This window comes from Rhinoraja longicauda, chromosome 28, assembly GCF_053455715.1.
Source record: "Rhinoraja longicauda isolate Sanriku21f chromosome 28, sRhiLon1.1, whole genome shotgun sequence".
NCBI lineage: Eukaryota > Metazoa > Chordata > Chondrichthyes > Rajiformes > Arhynchobatidae > Rhinoraja > Rhinoraja longicauda.
The window spans coordinates 31,303,528-31,319,469 of record NC_135980.1 but is presented as its reverse complement, the minus strand read 5'-3'; the positions used below and the strand labels follow the sequence as shown (position 1 = coordinate 31,319,469).

The 15,942-nt window shown below is 47.0% G+C and overlaps 1 protein-coding gene and 1 long non-coding RNA gene across 7 annotated transcripts in view; one reads left to right on the top strand and one right to left on the bottom strand.

Annotated features, from left to right (window-relative positions):
• Positions 1-15,942, bottom strand: part of atcaya (ATCAY kinesin light chain interacting caytaxin a) — a 46,002-nt gene that overhangs the window by 6,178 nt on the left and 23,882 nt on the right. For 5 of the 6 annotated variants that reach the window (XM_078424062.1, XM_078424064.1, XM_078424063.1 and 2 more), the window contains 8 exons: positions 13,745-13,927; positions 10,599-10,701; positions 9,962-10,093; positions 6,859-6,945; positions 5,814-5,912; positions 4,007-4,042; positions 2,296-2,331; positions 90-122 (listed from right to left, as the gene is read on the bottom strand). In XM_078424062.1, the coding sequence (XP_078280188.1) occupies positions 92-122; positions 2,296-2,331; positions 4,007-4,042; positions 5,814-5,912; positions 6,859-6,945; positions 9,962-10,093; positions 10,599-10,701; positions 13,745-13,927 (707 nt within the window). In that variant the 3' untranslated portion in view covers positions 90-91. The remainder of the gene's footprint in view (positions 1-89; positions 123-2,295; positions 2,332-4,006; positions 4,043-5,813; positions 5,913-6,858; positions 6,946-9,961; positions 10,094-10,598; positions 10,702-13,744; positions 13,928-15,942) is intronic. The other variant, XM_078424065.1, reaches the window with a different exon arrangement.
• LOC144607314 (uncharacterized) overlaps positions 1-15,942 on the top strand; it is a 49,640-nt gene that overhangs the window by 14,792 nt on the left and 18,906 nt on the right. The gene's annotated exons all lie outside the window — the stretch shown is intronic.

The window sequence follows — 15,942 nt, the reverse complement described above, 5'->3', positions numbered from 1 at the left end:
CAATTTCCCCTTGCACAGTTTTATGTTAGAATAGAGCAGGAGGAAGTCATTTGACCCAGAGCTGATAATAACTGCTGCTTGCTACAAACCTTTACTTCTGCTCTTCTGCTACACTTCCAGATCTGAGTTAGAGAAAGGAAAATATTATTAGTTCCTGCATAACTAAGCTATTAAAATGCCACCTCAAATCAAACATATTCCCCCTTCAGATACAGACTTATTCAGTTCTTTAGGCACTGAATAAATGAACACTGTACCCAGTCCCTCACACATTAACCTTTGTGTTTCCTCATAAACTGTGAAAAATCGATAAAGTTACGAGGTCTATCATAACCAGAGACCTTGAGAGGACCACTAATACAATAGCTTGTGTTAAAATGGAATACTTTGTTGGTGCCCTTTATGTGGTAACTCTTTGCATACCAAGCAGCAGTTATTATCAGCTCTGGGTCAAATGACTTCCTCCTGAAGGAGGAGCCAGCGCTGCCGTCGCAGCTGCGGCTTGCCTGCAGTCCGTCTGTCTTTTGTGTTTTTGGTTGTTTTTGTCTGAATTGTAGTTTTAATATGGTGTAGGGTTTGTATGTTATGTTTGGGGGGGGGGGGGGGGGGAACGGGAACTGTAACTGTAACATTCTCTCTCCAGAACGGAGACGTGACCTTTGTTTCTGTGTCGTGTCTCCGTTCCCGTTGCGGCCTACCACCGGCCATGCACCTGGGACCACCTGGGGCTCTGGTTTGCAGAGCCCACGGTCCGGACTCACCACCTGCGGCGCTGGCTGCCTGCGGATGCTACGGGAGCGGCTGCGACTCGTCTCCGGAGGCTCCGGCGCAGGCCGCGTGGACGTCGGAAGCCCGCAGGCCCCTGGATGGGGGCCGACATCGGGAGCTCCGGCAGCGGCAGAGGCAGCGTGTTCGCCCGCCCCGAATCGCCGGGCTTGGGTCGGCCCGCCGCGGACCTTTCACCATCCGGCGCGGCCTGGAATAGGCCGCGGGATTTTTCACCGCCCAGCGGGGGCTTCAATATCGGGAGCCCCGACCGCCCCGACGTGGCAACTCCATCAGCCTGACCGCGGGACAAGACGGCAGGGGAAGAGAAAAAGACATTGTGGCCTTCCATCACAGTGAAGAGGGACTGGAGGAGACTCACTGTGATGGATGTTTCTTTTTGTTTGGTGTTAGTTGTGATTGTATGTGTTATTGCATTTTTATTGATTAATCTTATTGGTCTTATTGTTCAACTGCGGGTAATGTTTCATTTTACTACACATTTATGTGTATGTAACAAATAAACGACTATTGACTATTGTATCATCATCATTATGATCATCATCACCATCATGGAAGTAGAGGTAGATTCACTCTCTGCTAAAGTCTGCATCCAAGAAGGTGGATCGTGATGATGGCCAAGTCGTGCGCAGTTTTGGTCTCCTCATTTGAGGAAGGACATTCTTGCTATTGAGGGAGTGCAGCGTAGGTTCACCAGGTTAATCCCCAGGGTGGTAGGACTGACATACGATGAAAGGATGGATCGACTGGGCTTGTATTCATTGGAATTTAGAAGGATGAGAGGGGATCTTATAGAAACATATAAAATTATTAAGAGATTGGACAAGCTAGATGCAGTAAAAATGTTCCTGATGTTGGGGGAGTCCGGAACCAGGGGTCACAGTTTAAGAATAAGGGGTAGGCCATTTAGGATTGAGATGAGGAAAAACATTTTCAGCCAGAGAGTTGTGAATCGGTGGAATTCTCTGCCACAGAAGGCAGTGGAGGCCAATTCACTGGATGATTTCAATAGAGTTAGATTTAGCTCTTAGGGCTAACGGAATCAAGGGATATGGGGGAAAGCAGGACCTGGGTACTGATTTTGCTTTGCTCCTTTCTATCTGTAAGAGAAGGGTTTGAAAGCTCGGACTGTCAGATCCAGGATCAGCTTCTTCCCCCAATGCTATCCAACTCCTAAATCAATTGTGCAGCAAGGACCTGAGATGCTGGTTTGAACCGAAGATAGACACAAAATGCTGGAATAACTCAGCGGTACAGGCAGCATCTCTGGATGGTCGGAATGTACACAGAGGTACAGTGAAAAGCTTTTGTTATCCAGTCAGTGGAAAGATGATACACGATACTCTAGGTCTTAACCCGGCCACATCCGGTTATTCTGATATTGTACTCTAATATTCTGTATTTATTGTTGTATTTAGCAATACCGTACTCATTTGAACAAGGAACTTCCTTGCACCCTTGCGAATGACAATGGACAAATCTAATTTCATTAAAGAATGACCATATTACCTGGTTTTCTCAGTTGTGTTTTCATTTTCTTCTATCCTGTAAAATACCCAAAACAAACCTCATTAATAAAAGGAGACGAGCTGCTGGAGGAGGTCGTTGAGGCAGGGACTATTGCAACGTTTAAGAAACATTTAGACAGGTACATGAATAGGACAGGTTTAGAGGGATATGGGCCAAACACAGGCAGGTGAGACTGGTGTAGATGGGGCATGTTGGCTGGTGTGGGCAAGTTGGGCCGAAGGGCCTGTTTCCACACTGTATCACTCTGTGAAATGCTGCCTTGATACACAGCATGTTGCCACTTCATCTGTTACCTTTACATTATTTTCACCCCACCTCCTGGCATTCTTCTGCTCTAGAAAATACAAGCACTCGAATTCATTCACCCCACTGACCTTGTGGGAGAGGAGTAATATTCAATGGCATGTCTAACTGTTTGCCAGTTTCCCAGTGACGTGTGTCATGGTGTGGACTCGAGGAGGGGCAGGGCAGGGTTATAGTTTGCTGACTGGGCACGTCACACTGTGGCCATGGTGTGAACACTTGTGCAATCTATCTCCGATGTGAAGTCAGGGAAAGAGGAAGAAAACCAGAAAACACATTTATTTTTCTATCCTGCACCTATCAGCAAACCTACAAAAGTTAAACATTATCAGAACAATCACTGAAAGCATTCTATAGCAAACATTTCAACTCCTTGAAAGAGCAATAAAAGGCAGCTAGCTCATCACGGTGGTGCAGCGGTAGAGTTGCTGCCTCACAGCACTGGCGACCCAGGTTTGATCCTGACTAAGGGTGCTGTCTGTACGGAGTTCGTACCTTCTCCCTATGACTGCGTAGGCTTTCTCCAGGTGCTTGGGTTTTCTCCCACACTCCAAAAGCATGCAGGTTTATAGGTTAATTGGCTGCTGTAAATTGTTCCTAGTGTGTAGAGTAGTTAGCATTGCCAACTGTCCCGTATTAGCCGGGACATCCCGTATTTTGGGCTATATTAGCTTGTCCCGTACGTGACCGCCCTTGTCCCGTATTAGTAGGGTTGCCAACTTCCTCACTCCCAAATACGGGACAAGGGGTGACGTCACCACCCCGCGCCCCACGTGACCTCACCCAGCCAGCCGCCACGTGCTCCCGCTCCACCAATGGCGGCCGCCTGGGCCGGGATGCGTAGCAATGGAAGCACGTGGCCGCTGACTGGGTGAGGTCACGTGGGGTGCGGGGCGGTGACGTCACCCCTTGTCCCTTATTTGGGAGTGAGGAAGTTGGCAACCCTACTAATACGGGACAAGGGCGGTCCCGTACGGGACAAGCTAATATAGCCCAAAATACAGGATGTCCTGGCTAATACGGGACGGTTGGTGACAGTGGAAGAGACAATACAAACTAAGCAATACACACTGAACAGAGACAATGAACTAAACAATCCAATTATTTCACAAAATGCTGGAGTAACTCAGCAGGTCAGGCAGCATCTCAGGAGAGAAGGAATGGGTGACGTTTCGGGTCGAGACCCTTCTTCAGACTCCAGTCTGAAGTCTGAAGAAGGGTCTCGACCTGAAACGTCACCCATTCCTTCTCTCCCGAGATGCTGCCTGACCTGCTGAGTTACTCCAGCATTTTGTGAATAAATCGATTTGTACCAGCATCTGCAGTTATTTTCTTAAACAATCCAATTACTAGCATCAGGGTCAGGTTCCCGCGAACAATTACTCACTGCGGACGCTTGGCTTTGATTCTTTCTTCTTCAAACCTGAAAGATAGAAGACGGGATTTATCCATTATTCCATCAGATCTCTGAAACTTCACAGACTTTTACACTTCAAGCAAAATAACTGCACACAACAGCGCTCTCTCAGCGAAACAAAGAGAGGGGGAAGAAACAGCTTCCATCACATCGCATTATGGGTCGGACAGGTTTGGAGGGATATGGACCAAACGCAGGCAGGTGGGACCTGTGTAGCTGGGACATGGTGGCCGGTGTGGGCAGGTGGGACTAGCGTAGCTGGGACATGTTGGCCGGTGTGGGCAGGTGGGACTAGTGTAGATGGGGCATGTTGGCCAGTGTGGGCACGTTGTTTACACAGGCCTGGTTCACACGATGACTATAGCTCTATGACTCTAATACAACTGGGTTTGACAAGGGAGACGGTAGGATCAGGATGATCTGTCAACATGAAGCAAGTCCTGCAAGGTCAGTTTAGTTTACTTTAGAGACACAGCATAGAAACAGGCCCTTCAGCCCACCGAGTCCACACTGACCAGCGATCATCCATATACTAGCTCTACCACACACACTAAGGATAATTAACAGAAGCCAATCAACCTAAAACCCTGTACATCTTTGGAGTGCGGGAAGAAACCGAAGCACCTGGAGAAAACCCCGCAGGTCACGGGGAGAACGTACAAACAACAGACAGCACCCATAGTCAGGATGGAACCCGGGTCTCTGGCGCTGTGAGGCAGCAACTCTACCGCTGCGCCATCGTGCCGACCAGGGTGGGGTCCTGAGCCCAATATCCCAGCGCTGAATGTCTGCGTCATTCACTCAGCCCAGCCTACACCAACATTCACAGGGTGTCTCTGCACTGCAATACAGAGCTAGGGTCGCCAACCGTCCCGCATCTGCCGGGACATCCCATATTTGGGGCTAAATTAGTTTGTCCCGTACGGGACCGCCCTTGTCCCATATTAGTAAGGTTGCCAACTTCCTCACTCCCAAATACGGAACAAAGGATGAGGTTACCGCCCCGCGCCCCACGTGACCTCACCCAGCCAGCGGCCACGTGCTCCCGCTCCACCAATGGCGGCCGTCCGGGCCGGGAGGCGGGTTGCTTAGCAATGTGGAGCACGTGGCCGCTGGCTGGGTGAGGTCACGTGGGGCGTGGGGCGGTGACGTCACCTTGTCCCGTATTTGGGAATGAGGAAGTTGGCAACCCTAGTCAGAGCCCAGCACTGCAACACTGTCAGTTACACACCTCTCTATATCAAATGTCACATGAACCATTCTTACTGCCGATCCCAGTGTGCTCAGTCCTGGGGGCATATCCTGAGTGTGAAGTTAAATACCAATGGGTTTAAAAGCTGAGTTCACATTCTACGTCGCTTTGATAGTCTCTATGTACTGGCCACAAATCCAAGATTGCAACAACCTCACCACGGATCTCATGTTAATCCACTCCAAAGCTGTAACCCAGGCTAAACACTTTGATCTTATCCAGATCTTAGCCCTTGTACTCTGACCTATTGCTGTATAACCGTAAATAAATCCCGATTAGCACATGGACTTGTTAGTTTCTGTGGCTTGGTATCTCACTGGGTCTCGACCCGAAACGTCACCCATTCCTTCTCTCCCGAGATGCTGCCTGACCCGCTGAGTTAATCCAGCATTTAGTGTCTACCTTAACCGCTCAATGGCTTTGAAACCAAGCGACGTTGGAAAGAACCTTCAAAGACCTCTGAGAACAACGTGTAACCGTTTGTTCGCTGTCACAGGCCCCGTCTTGACCAGTGTTGATACGTACTGTAAAACACACTCTGGGATCTGCATCTGTTCCATCGGAATGACCTGCTCCAGCTCAGAAAGGGTGTAAGCGTACTGAATCTTACTCATGAACTTAAAACTGAAAAACAATGCAGGCAGAAACACATCAATTAAAGAGTGGTCGACACTGTTAATTCCATCAATGTATATTAACAACAGGCAGTACAACCATCATTTTATCGTGCCTCAGATAGACACAAAATGCTGGTGTAACTCAGCAGGTCAGGCAGCATCCCTGGCTCCTGCTCGCCAGAGGTGCTGCCTGTCCCGCTAAGCTACTCCAGCATTTTGTGTCTATCTTCAGTGTATACCAGCATCTGCAGTTCCTGCCTCCACATTTCATAGTGCCTATTTGTCGACACTGTCACATGAGGTGTAGAAGTATATTAATGGTACTGTTATGCAACGATTCCACCCATGAACAATCCAGTCTGTCCTATCGCCCTGCCCTCTCCCTGAAGCCTTACAAATTAATGTCTCTCAACTGTTAATCCAATTGATACAAGGTTAGCAGAACTTAAAGTAGTAGTAAAAGGAACTGCAGAATCCAGTTTATACCAAGGATAGACACAAAATGCTGGAGTAACTCAGCGGGTCAGGCAGCATCTCTGAAGAACATAGACAGGTGACATTTTGAAGGGTCCAACACAAAACGGCATTTATCCCTTTTCTCCAGAGATGTTGCCTGACCCGCAGAGTTACTTTAGTCAGAACTTAAAAGTAGGTAAGTAAGCAATTTCCACCGTGGCCCAGGACACAAAGATGGAGGGGGGAGGGTGGAGGGTGAGGGGGAGGGGGAGGAGGAGGGGGAGGAGGAGGGGGAGGAGGAGGGGGAGGTCAGTTCGTGGGCACTGAGTTTCCTGGTTAAAGAGAACAAAGGCAGTCCCTGATCAGGTGTGGCTCTTTAACCTGGAAACTCAGTATAATACATAGCTACTGGCAGAGTCAGTACACACAGGTGTGAGGATGTTATTGTTGGTATAGTGTTGACCAGAGTCAAGTAGATATGTGATAGTTCGACTTACCTAATGAAAGGCCTGGATATTGCCAACACAGTCCTAATGAACCAGGATGGGTGGACGATTATTAACGACTTCAGATTCTTCCGTAGCCTGTAAGTGGGGAAACAGAAAACCTGTGGCCACAGCTGGATTTCACAAAAGTCCCCAAAATTAGACAGAAATCTGGTAGCTACATTGGCCCATTAACTCAAACTTTCAAATAGGTAATCACATCCAAAAATATCTAACTAACTCCACAGTGTTTATGGTCAAACAACTGTCGCACAAAGGGTCACAAAAGAATAGAGATAAACGGAGCTTCTCAGTTTTATAGTAATTGTGAGAATATTGGACTGCACATTTCACATTTGAACTTTGAATGATTGATTCTTTATTATTACACGTGACATGTCAGTGAAATTCTTTATTTTGCATGCCATACACAAAGTACGCAAAGAAACATTGAAATATAGACAATAGGTGCAGGAGGAGGCCATTCGGCCCTCCGAGCCAGCACCGCCATTCAATATGATCATGGCTGATCACCTAAAATCAGTACCCCGTTCCTGCTGTCTCCCCATATCCCTTGATTCAGTTAGCCCCAAGAGCTAAATCCAACTCTCTCTTGAAAACATCCAGTGAATTGGCCTCCACTGCCTTCTGTGGCAGAGAATTCCACAGATTCACAACTCTCCGGGTGAAAAAGTTTTTCCTCATCTCAGTCCTAAATGGCCTCCCCTTATTCTTAAACTGTGGCCCCTGGTTCTGGACTCCCCCAACATCGGGAACATTTTTCCTGCATTTACCCTGTCCAATCCCTTAAGAATTCTATGTTTCTATCAGATCCCCTCTCATTCTTCCAAATGCCAATGAATATAAGCCCTGTCGATCCATTCTTTCATCACATGTCAGTCCCGGGAATTAACCTGGTGAACTTACTCTGCACTCCCTCAATAGCAAAAGAGTCGTCAAAGAGTGCAAGTTGTATAAAGAGATGAGACTTTTTAACAGCAATTGACATAATTCATTAACTGTGGTTTGATCAAACCATTCATATTAACAGCTGTTTTTGTTTAGGATGATTGGTATAATTTTTCATAGTTGTTGTGCAGTTTTTCACGAATGATTATCACAAGTTGTTAATGACGATTGGGATAATTCATTAATTTTCATTGATTCAGGTGTTGCTGCAGAGACACACTAATGGTGAAACACTTCATTTACAGAGATTGGGCCAATCCATTCATACTGGTCGGTGCTGCTCTTTGACGCAAGACACCATATATCATATGGTGATTATTTGGATCATTAATCGCTATGCACTTCATTGCCAGACGGCCGTGGAGACCAAGTCAACGGATATTTTTAAGGCGGAGATTGACAGGTTCTTGACTAGTAAAGGTATCAGAGGTTTGGGGGCGAAGGCAGGAGAATGAGGCTGAAAGGGAAAGGTAGGTCAGCCATGATTGAATGGCGGAGTAGACTCGATGGGCCGAATGGCCTAATTCTGCTCCTATCACTTCTGAATTTATGCACTTCATTCATAGTGAGTAATTAATCTATTCATTGGCGGCAAATGATGCAACATAATGGGCTGCATTTTGCTGAGGGGAGCTTGGATTACGGGCATCAAAGGGTGAAGACAGGAGAATGGGGTTGAGAGGGACGGATAGAGTAGCCATGATTGAATGGCGGAGTAGACTCGATGGGCCGAATGGCCTTATTTTACTCTTATGACTGACAAACTTACGAGCCTGAAGAAGGGTCTCGACCAGAAATGTCACCCATTCCTTCTCTCCCGAGATGCTGCCTGAGCCGCTGAGTTACTCCAGCATTGCGTGTCCACCTTCAAACTTATGAGCCCAATGCCAGCACTTGTCACTTGCATACCCAAGCTCCCAGACTAGCCTCCTGTGCATCCACACATGAAAGCCTCCTGTACCTCACTGCATGAGCCCGCATGGTGGAAGGGCCTCGATGGATGTCATCAAGTCACAAGGGACGAGCAGAACAAGTTTAACTGGTATTTATTCACAAAATGCTGGAGTAACTCAGCAGGTCAGGCAGCATCTCAGGAGAGAAGGAATGGGTGACATTTCGGGTCGAGAACCTTCTTCATTCTGATGTCAGGGGGGCGGGACAAAGGAAGGATATAGGAGACAGGAAGATAGAGGGAGAACTGGGAAGGGGGAGGGGAAGAGAGGGACAGAGGAACTATCTAAAGTTGGAGAAGTCAATGTTCATACCGCTGGGCTGCAAGCTGCCCAAGCGAAATATGAGGTGCTGTTCCTCCAATTTCTGGTGGGACTCACAATGGCACTGGAGGAGGCCCATGACAGAAATGTCAGACTGGGAGAGGGAGGGGGAGTTGAAGTGCTCAGCCACCGGGAGATCAGATTGGTTAACGCGGATCGAGCGCAGGTGTTGAGCGAAGTGATCGCCGAGCCTGCGTTTGGTTTCACCGGTAAAGCTGGTAAAGCTGCTGAGAAAACCTCCCTCCCGACACATGGCAAAGTTAATCTGCCAGCTTCACCATCTGACACACTGCCACATCAAAGATGATGTGATACTCTGCAGATTCAATTCATGCAAATGCTGCTGATGTTCAGAAATGTTTATGAGGGGAAAGTGAATTAGACAATTACTGTAAATTAATGAAAACATTAAAAATTAATAAATACAATCATCTAAGAACCAGAAGTATTTATTGATAAGGGGGAAAAGAGGAGTTGGAGATATATTTCAATGTCATTAGTTTAGCGACACAGCATGGAAACAGGCCCTTCGGCCCACTGAGTCCACGATCACCCAAAATTAGTTCTATCCCACACACACTAGGGTCAATTTACAGAAACCAGTTAACCTACAAATCTGCACGTCTTGGAAGGAAACCGGAGCACCCGGAGAAAACCCACGTGGTCACAGGGAGAACGTACAAACTCTGTACGGACAGCACCCATGGTCAGGATGGAACCCGGGTCTCTAGCGCTATGAGGCAGCAACTCTACCGCTGCACCACTGTGCCGCCCCCTGCTTTGAGCCTTGTTGCAGGAGAGTGCAGCACTAGACCTGTGGGTCTCATGGATCGTGACTCTCACACTGCAGTTGTCCACTGCTCCGCACCTACCTCCTGTCTATCATCTGGTAGCACTTCTTCAGCCAGCCTAGGCCGGGCATCCTCCGGCGAGGAGTGGCTCCGTTCAGGTACACGATCATGTAGTCCTCAGCAACCAGCAGCTCCAAGATGCTGATCACATACCTGGCACACAGCAAAACAAACAGCTCCATTCAACCACAGTCTCACGGCCACAATCAGAGTTAATAGTGCTCAAGAGAGTTTCATCACCAACTGACCCAGATAGAACAATTACATTCATACATGGATATGTAGGAAAATAACTGCACATGCTGGTTCAAATCAAAGGTAGACACCAAATGCTGGAGTAACTCAGCGGATCAGGCAGCATCTCAGGTGAGAAGGAATGGGTGAGGTTTCGGGTCGACAACCTTCTTCAGACTGATGTCAGGGGAGGGGGCAGGACGATCCCTCCCCGACATCAGACTGAAGAAGGGTCTCGACCCGAAACGTCACCCATTCCTTCTCTCCCGAGATGCTGCCTGATCCGCTGAGTTACTCCAGCATTTTGTGTCTACCTTCACACATGGATATTACAGGTTAACATGTTCCCACCCAGATCAATGTGCTGAGCAGAAAGTGAATAGCTGTCGTCAGGCAGGGCAATGGGAGTGGAGTGCACACTTACAGGAAGAGGTTTTCCATGATGTAGGTATAGTCTGCACAGCCACTGTCAGGCAGGTAACACGCTGCAAATACGATAATCGCATTCAGCCCTTCACCATAGTAGCCTACAACAAAAAATTGATTCATTGTGATTGTTAGTTAGAAGATAGACACAAATAGCTGGAGTAACTCAGCAGGACAGGCAGAGCCTTCCACAACGAAGGCTCTGCCATCACAGTGAGTGTTTGCCATTGAACCAAACACTGTGCCACATTATTATGATTGATTTAGTTTAGGTTAGAGATGGAAACAGGCCATTACTATGAGACGAGTAACTCAAGTAGCTCAAGTTAAGTAACTCAGCGGGACAGGCAGCATCTCTGGAGAAAAGGAATGGGTGACGTTTCGGGTCAAGACCCTTCTTCAGACTGGTAAGGGATAAGGGAAACGAGAGATATAGAAACAGAAACATAGAAAATAGGTGCAGGAGGAAGCCATTTGGCCCTTCGAGCCAGCACCACCATTCATTGTGATCATGGCTGATCATCCACAATCAGTAACCTGTACCTGTCTTCTCCCCATATTCCTTGATTCCACTAACCCCAATATAGGCGATTATGTAGGCGATATAGGCTATTATGTAGGAAATAATGTTGAGAGATAAAGAACAATGAATGAAAGATATGCAAAAAAAGTAACGATGATAAAGGAAACAGGCCATTGTTAACTGTTTGTTGGGTGAGAACGAGAAGCTGGTGCGACTTGGGTGGGGGAGGGATGGAGAGAGGGGGGATGCTGGGGCTACCTGAAGTGAGAGAAATCAATATGCATGCCACTGGTTAGTCAGTTTAGTTTCACGCGTACCGAGGTACAGTGAAAAGCTTTTGTTGCGTGATATCCAGTCAGCAGACAGACAATCGAGCTGTCCACAGTGTACAGATACATAAGGGAATAGTTAAAGTAAGAAACGTTGCTATAGGAAGAGATATTTAAGAATGTGGAGCGATTGTAATATGTGATTATAGATCTGCTTCAGTGGCTAGCACACAAACAGTCGCCTGGGTTGGGCATAGGGTTGCCAACTTCCTCACTCCCAAATAAGGGACAAAGGGTGACATCACCACCCCGTGCCCCACGTGACCTCACCCAGCCAGCGGCCACGTGCTCCTGTTACTACACAACCCACCTCCCGGCCCGGGCAGCCGCCATTGATGGAGCGGGAGCACGTGGCCGCTGGCTGGGTGAGGTCACGTGGGGCAGTGACGTCGCCCTTTGTCCCGTATTTGGGAGTGAGGAAGTTGGCAACCCTACTAATACGGGACAAGGGCGGTCCCATACGGGACAAACTACTTTAGCCCAATATACAGGATGTCCCGGCTAATACGGGACAGTTGGCGACCCTAATTGGGTGCCATCTTGGAAACATCACACTTAGAGATAGTGGGCGCTAAAGGATTGTGAGCAATGGAATTGGAAGAACAGTTTCCTCCAGTGTCATCAGGTTAGCAGAACTACCCTTGATTACGCCAGTGGAAAGACAGACTTGGAATGGAGAAAAAAAACAATTGGAAAAAAAAACTGCTGAAACTAATCAAAAAGTCAAAGTTTGAGTATTTTCAGTGACAACTGAATGAAACCTACCGCCCAATAATAGAACATCTGGAAGAGAATCTGCCGAGGAAATTAGAGATGTGGTTGGGAATGGGACTGGTGTTAATTAGGACTGGCAAAGTTCGTAAGTAAATATCCCAGGTCTCACAATGACAGATGGAACAGGCAGTGAGGAGGGGTGCAGTCTGTGGCCGGTCCACACATGATGTGACAGTGAATATTCACCAGAATATATTTAGCCATCACCAAGTATTTGAACAAATTGTTTCCTTGGTACACTGAAGAGTCTGTAACAAGATAAATTGTACACACGACACTTTCAAATAGTGGGTGCTAAAGGATTGTGAACACTGGAATTGAAAAGGGTACAACAGTTTCCTCCAGTGTAGTCAAGTTAACAGAACTACCCCTGATTATTCCGCTCAGAAGAAGGGTCTCGACCCGAAACGTCACCCATTCCTTCTCTCCAGAGGTGCTGCCTGGCCCGCTGAGTTACTCCAACTTTTTGTGTCTACGGTTTAAACCAGCATCTGCAGTTGCTTCCGACACAAGATAAATTGTCAGTGGGGTGCGGAATTTATGTTGCAGATAGCATGATATTGCTCTTGCATCCTGCAACTATGCCTGCCTCTTTGTAGGGTACGTCGAACAATCCCTGTTCCAAGCGTACACTGGCCCTATCCCCCAACTCTACCTCCGCTACATTGACGACTGCATTGGTGCTACCTCCTGCACCCATGCAGAACTCACTGACTTCAACTTCACGGCAATCGTTTCACTGAACATCTCCGCTCAGTCCGCCTTAACCTACCTGATCTCCCGGTGGCTCAGCACTTCAACTCCCCCTCCCATTCTGAACTGCAGCGTGAAGATGTTGCTTGCTTTCGGTGATTATGGTGCTTCTTCAGTGACTTGTAGTCACTGTCTCCCTCCCCACTGTTTGTCGCTTGCCTTCCATAACTAAGGCTCTGCCATCACAGTGAGTGTTTGCCATAGAGCCAAACACTGTGCTGCATTACTATGAGTTAAGGCGGAGATAGATAGATTGTTGATCAGTGCAGGTATCAGGGGTTATGGGGAGAAGACAGGAGAATGGGGTTAGGAAGGAGAGATAGATCCGCCATGATTGAATGACGGAGTAGATTTGATGGGCCGAATGGCCTAATTCTGCTCCTATCACTTATGAGACAAGTAACTCGAGTAACTCAACTTAAGTAACACATTTGCAAACCCCTCTCTCACTCTCGGGTAACAGAGGCTTGAAAATTGCAAGTTCTTTTTTGGCACAACAGATTTGAGATAACGGCCATTTATCTTCATCTCAGTTTAGTTTATTGTCACGTGTACCGAGGTACAGTGAAAGGCTTTCAGGTGCGTGCTAACCAGTCAGCAGAAAGACAATACATGATCACAATCAATCCATTTACAGTGTATAGATACATGATTAGGGAATAACGTTTAGTGCATTCTTCCAATAGTTTAGTCTTCTCATAAGATCATGAATTCAATAAATTAAAACTCTCTGCACTCTCCATCAGTGTGGTTGATGGTTCTTACCTCCATGAGTCACCACTCTCATGTATGGCCTGATGATCTTCATGTCGATCCTGTGCTCCTGCTCTCCGATGATGATTGTCCTCCACAATCTTCCATTGGTGGCTTCCCCATCCTCACCTGCACCATCAAAAGAGCCCCCTTTTGCACTGGGAGAGTTTTTAGCACTTGCAACCGGAGTATCATCTGGAAGACAGGCAGAGAGAGGATGTGTTGTGAATGTCCTTCATTCACCTACTTCAAATATCACATCATCATCTGAGCAAGAAACAAACTGCTTGAGGGACTCAACACATCAGACAGCATCTACGCAGGCAAATGGACAGATGACATTTCAGGTCGAGGCCCTTCATTTTCTTCAAACTCTTCCAACCTTGCTGGTTTATGCAAAGTAAAAAAAAGCACAAAGTGCTGGAGTAACTTAGTGGTTCAAGCAACATCTGTGAAGAACATGATAGGTGATGTTTTGGGTTGGGTAAGGTCAGGAAATGTTCTCCAGAGATGCTGCTTGAACCACTGAGTCACTCCAGCACGTTGTGTCTCTTAGAGATAAATATTACTTGTTTATCTATTGCACATTTCCTGAAAGTGTCATACGTATTTTCATAACTTTACATCGCACTTTATATTCATAAGTTCCTAAGTTATAGGAGCAGAATTAGGCTATTAGGCCTATCAATCAATCATGGTTGATCTATCCCTCCCTCTCAATCCCACAACCCCTGACACCCGTACTAATCAAGAACCTATCAATCTGCACCTTAAAAATAACCTTTGACTTGGCCTCCACAGCCTTCTGTGGCAATGAATTCCACAGATTCACTACCCTCTAACTAAAGAAATTCCTACTCTTCTCCTTTCTAAAGGTCCGTTCTTTTATTCCTGCACGTTATATCAAACACATTTTTGTGGTGTATTTTACTGCCTCCCATTCCTCAGCTATGGTTGCCAACTTCCCCACTCCCAAATAAGGGACAAGGTGACGTCACCGCCCCACCCCAGCCAGTGGCCACATGCTCCCGCTCCACCAATGGCGGCCGCCCGGGCCGGGAGGCGGGTTGCTACGCAACCTCCGCTAGGCGGCGCCCGGGCCTCCAGGCCTACAGCGTCCGGGCCTACAGTGTTCGGGCCTAATACGGGACAAGGGCGGTCCCGTACGGGACAAATCAATTTAGCCCAATACACGGGATGTCCCGGCTAATACGGGACAGTTGGCAACCCTAGACGCAGCTGTTCCGGGCATTGTGTTCGATGCAGCGCAAATCAAATCTATCACAAGGTTGCAATTCACTAGCACGAATATATGAGTTATTCCCTAAATTTGTTCTCTCTTGTAACAATTAATATTTTGCCCAAATGTTATATCGCACAAAATATTCCACTTGTCAGTTTAACGTTTTGTAAGGAGACACAGAGCTGAACTGTTTTTCATGTTTCATATGGAGACAAAAGGAAAGACTCATACACCCACCATTACACTGAAAATGATAATGCTAAATGCTTGCATAGTTACCGAATGAATACTTGTCATATACTCAGGAGACAGCCAAACCACCCCGCAGCTGGCTAGCTTTATTCACATCACACAGGCATTATTTATACTTTATTGGACAGAGATCGTTTCGCAAGACTGACCTGCCAGCGGGGAACCTTATTAGTGATTAGCACTAGCAGGAAAACTGTAGCTACCATCTTTTTATGTTGTCAAGTTGGAAAGAGTGCAGAGAAGATTTACGAGGATGTTGCCAGGACTTTATTCCTTGGAGCGCAGGAGAATGAGGGCCAATCTTATAGAGGTGTACAAAATCATGAGTGGAATAGATTGGGTAAACGCATAGAGTCTCTTGCCCAGAGTAGGGGAATCGAGAACCAGAGGACATACATTTAAGGTGAGAGGGGAATTAATAGGAACCCGAAGGGTAACTTTTTCACACAAAGAGTGGCGGGTGTATGGAACGAGTTGCCGGAGGAAGTAGTAGAGGCAGGGACTATCGTAACGTTTAAGAAACATTTAAACAGGTACATGGATAGGACAGGTTTAGAGGAATATGGGCCAAATGCACGTGTGTGGGACTAGTGTAGATGGGACATGTTGGTCAGTGTGGGCAAGTTGGGCTGAAGGGCATGTTTCTACGCGGTATGACTCTATGATTCTATGACTATAACTCATGTACAGAACTTGATGAACATTACAGAATTAT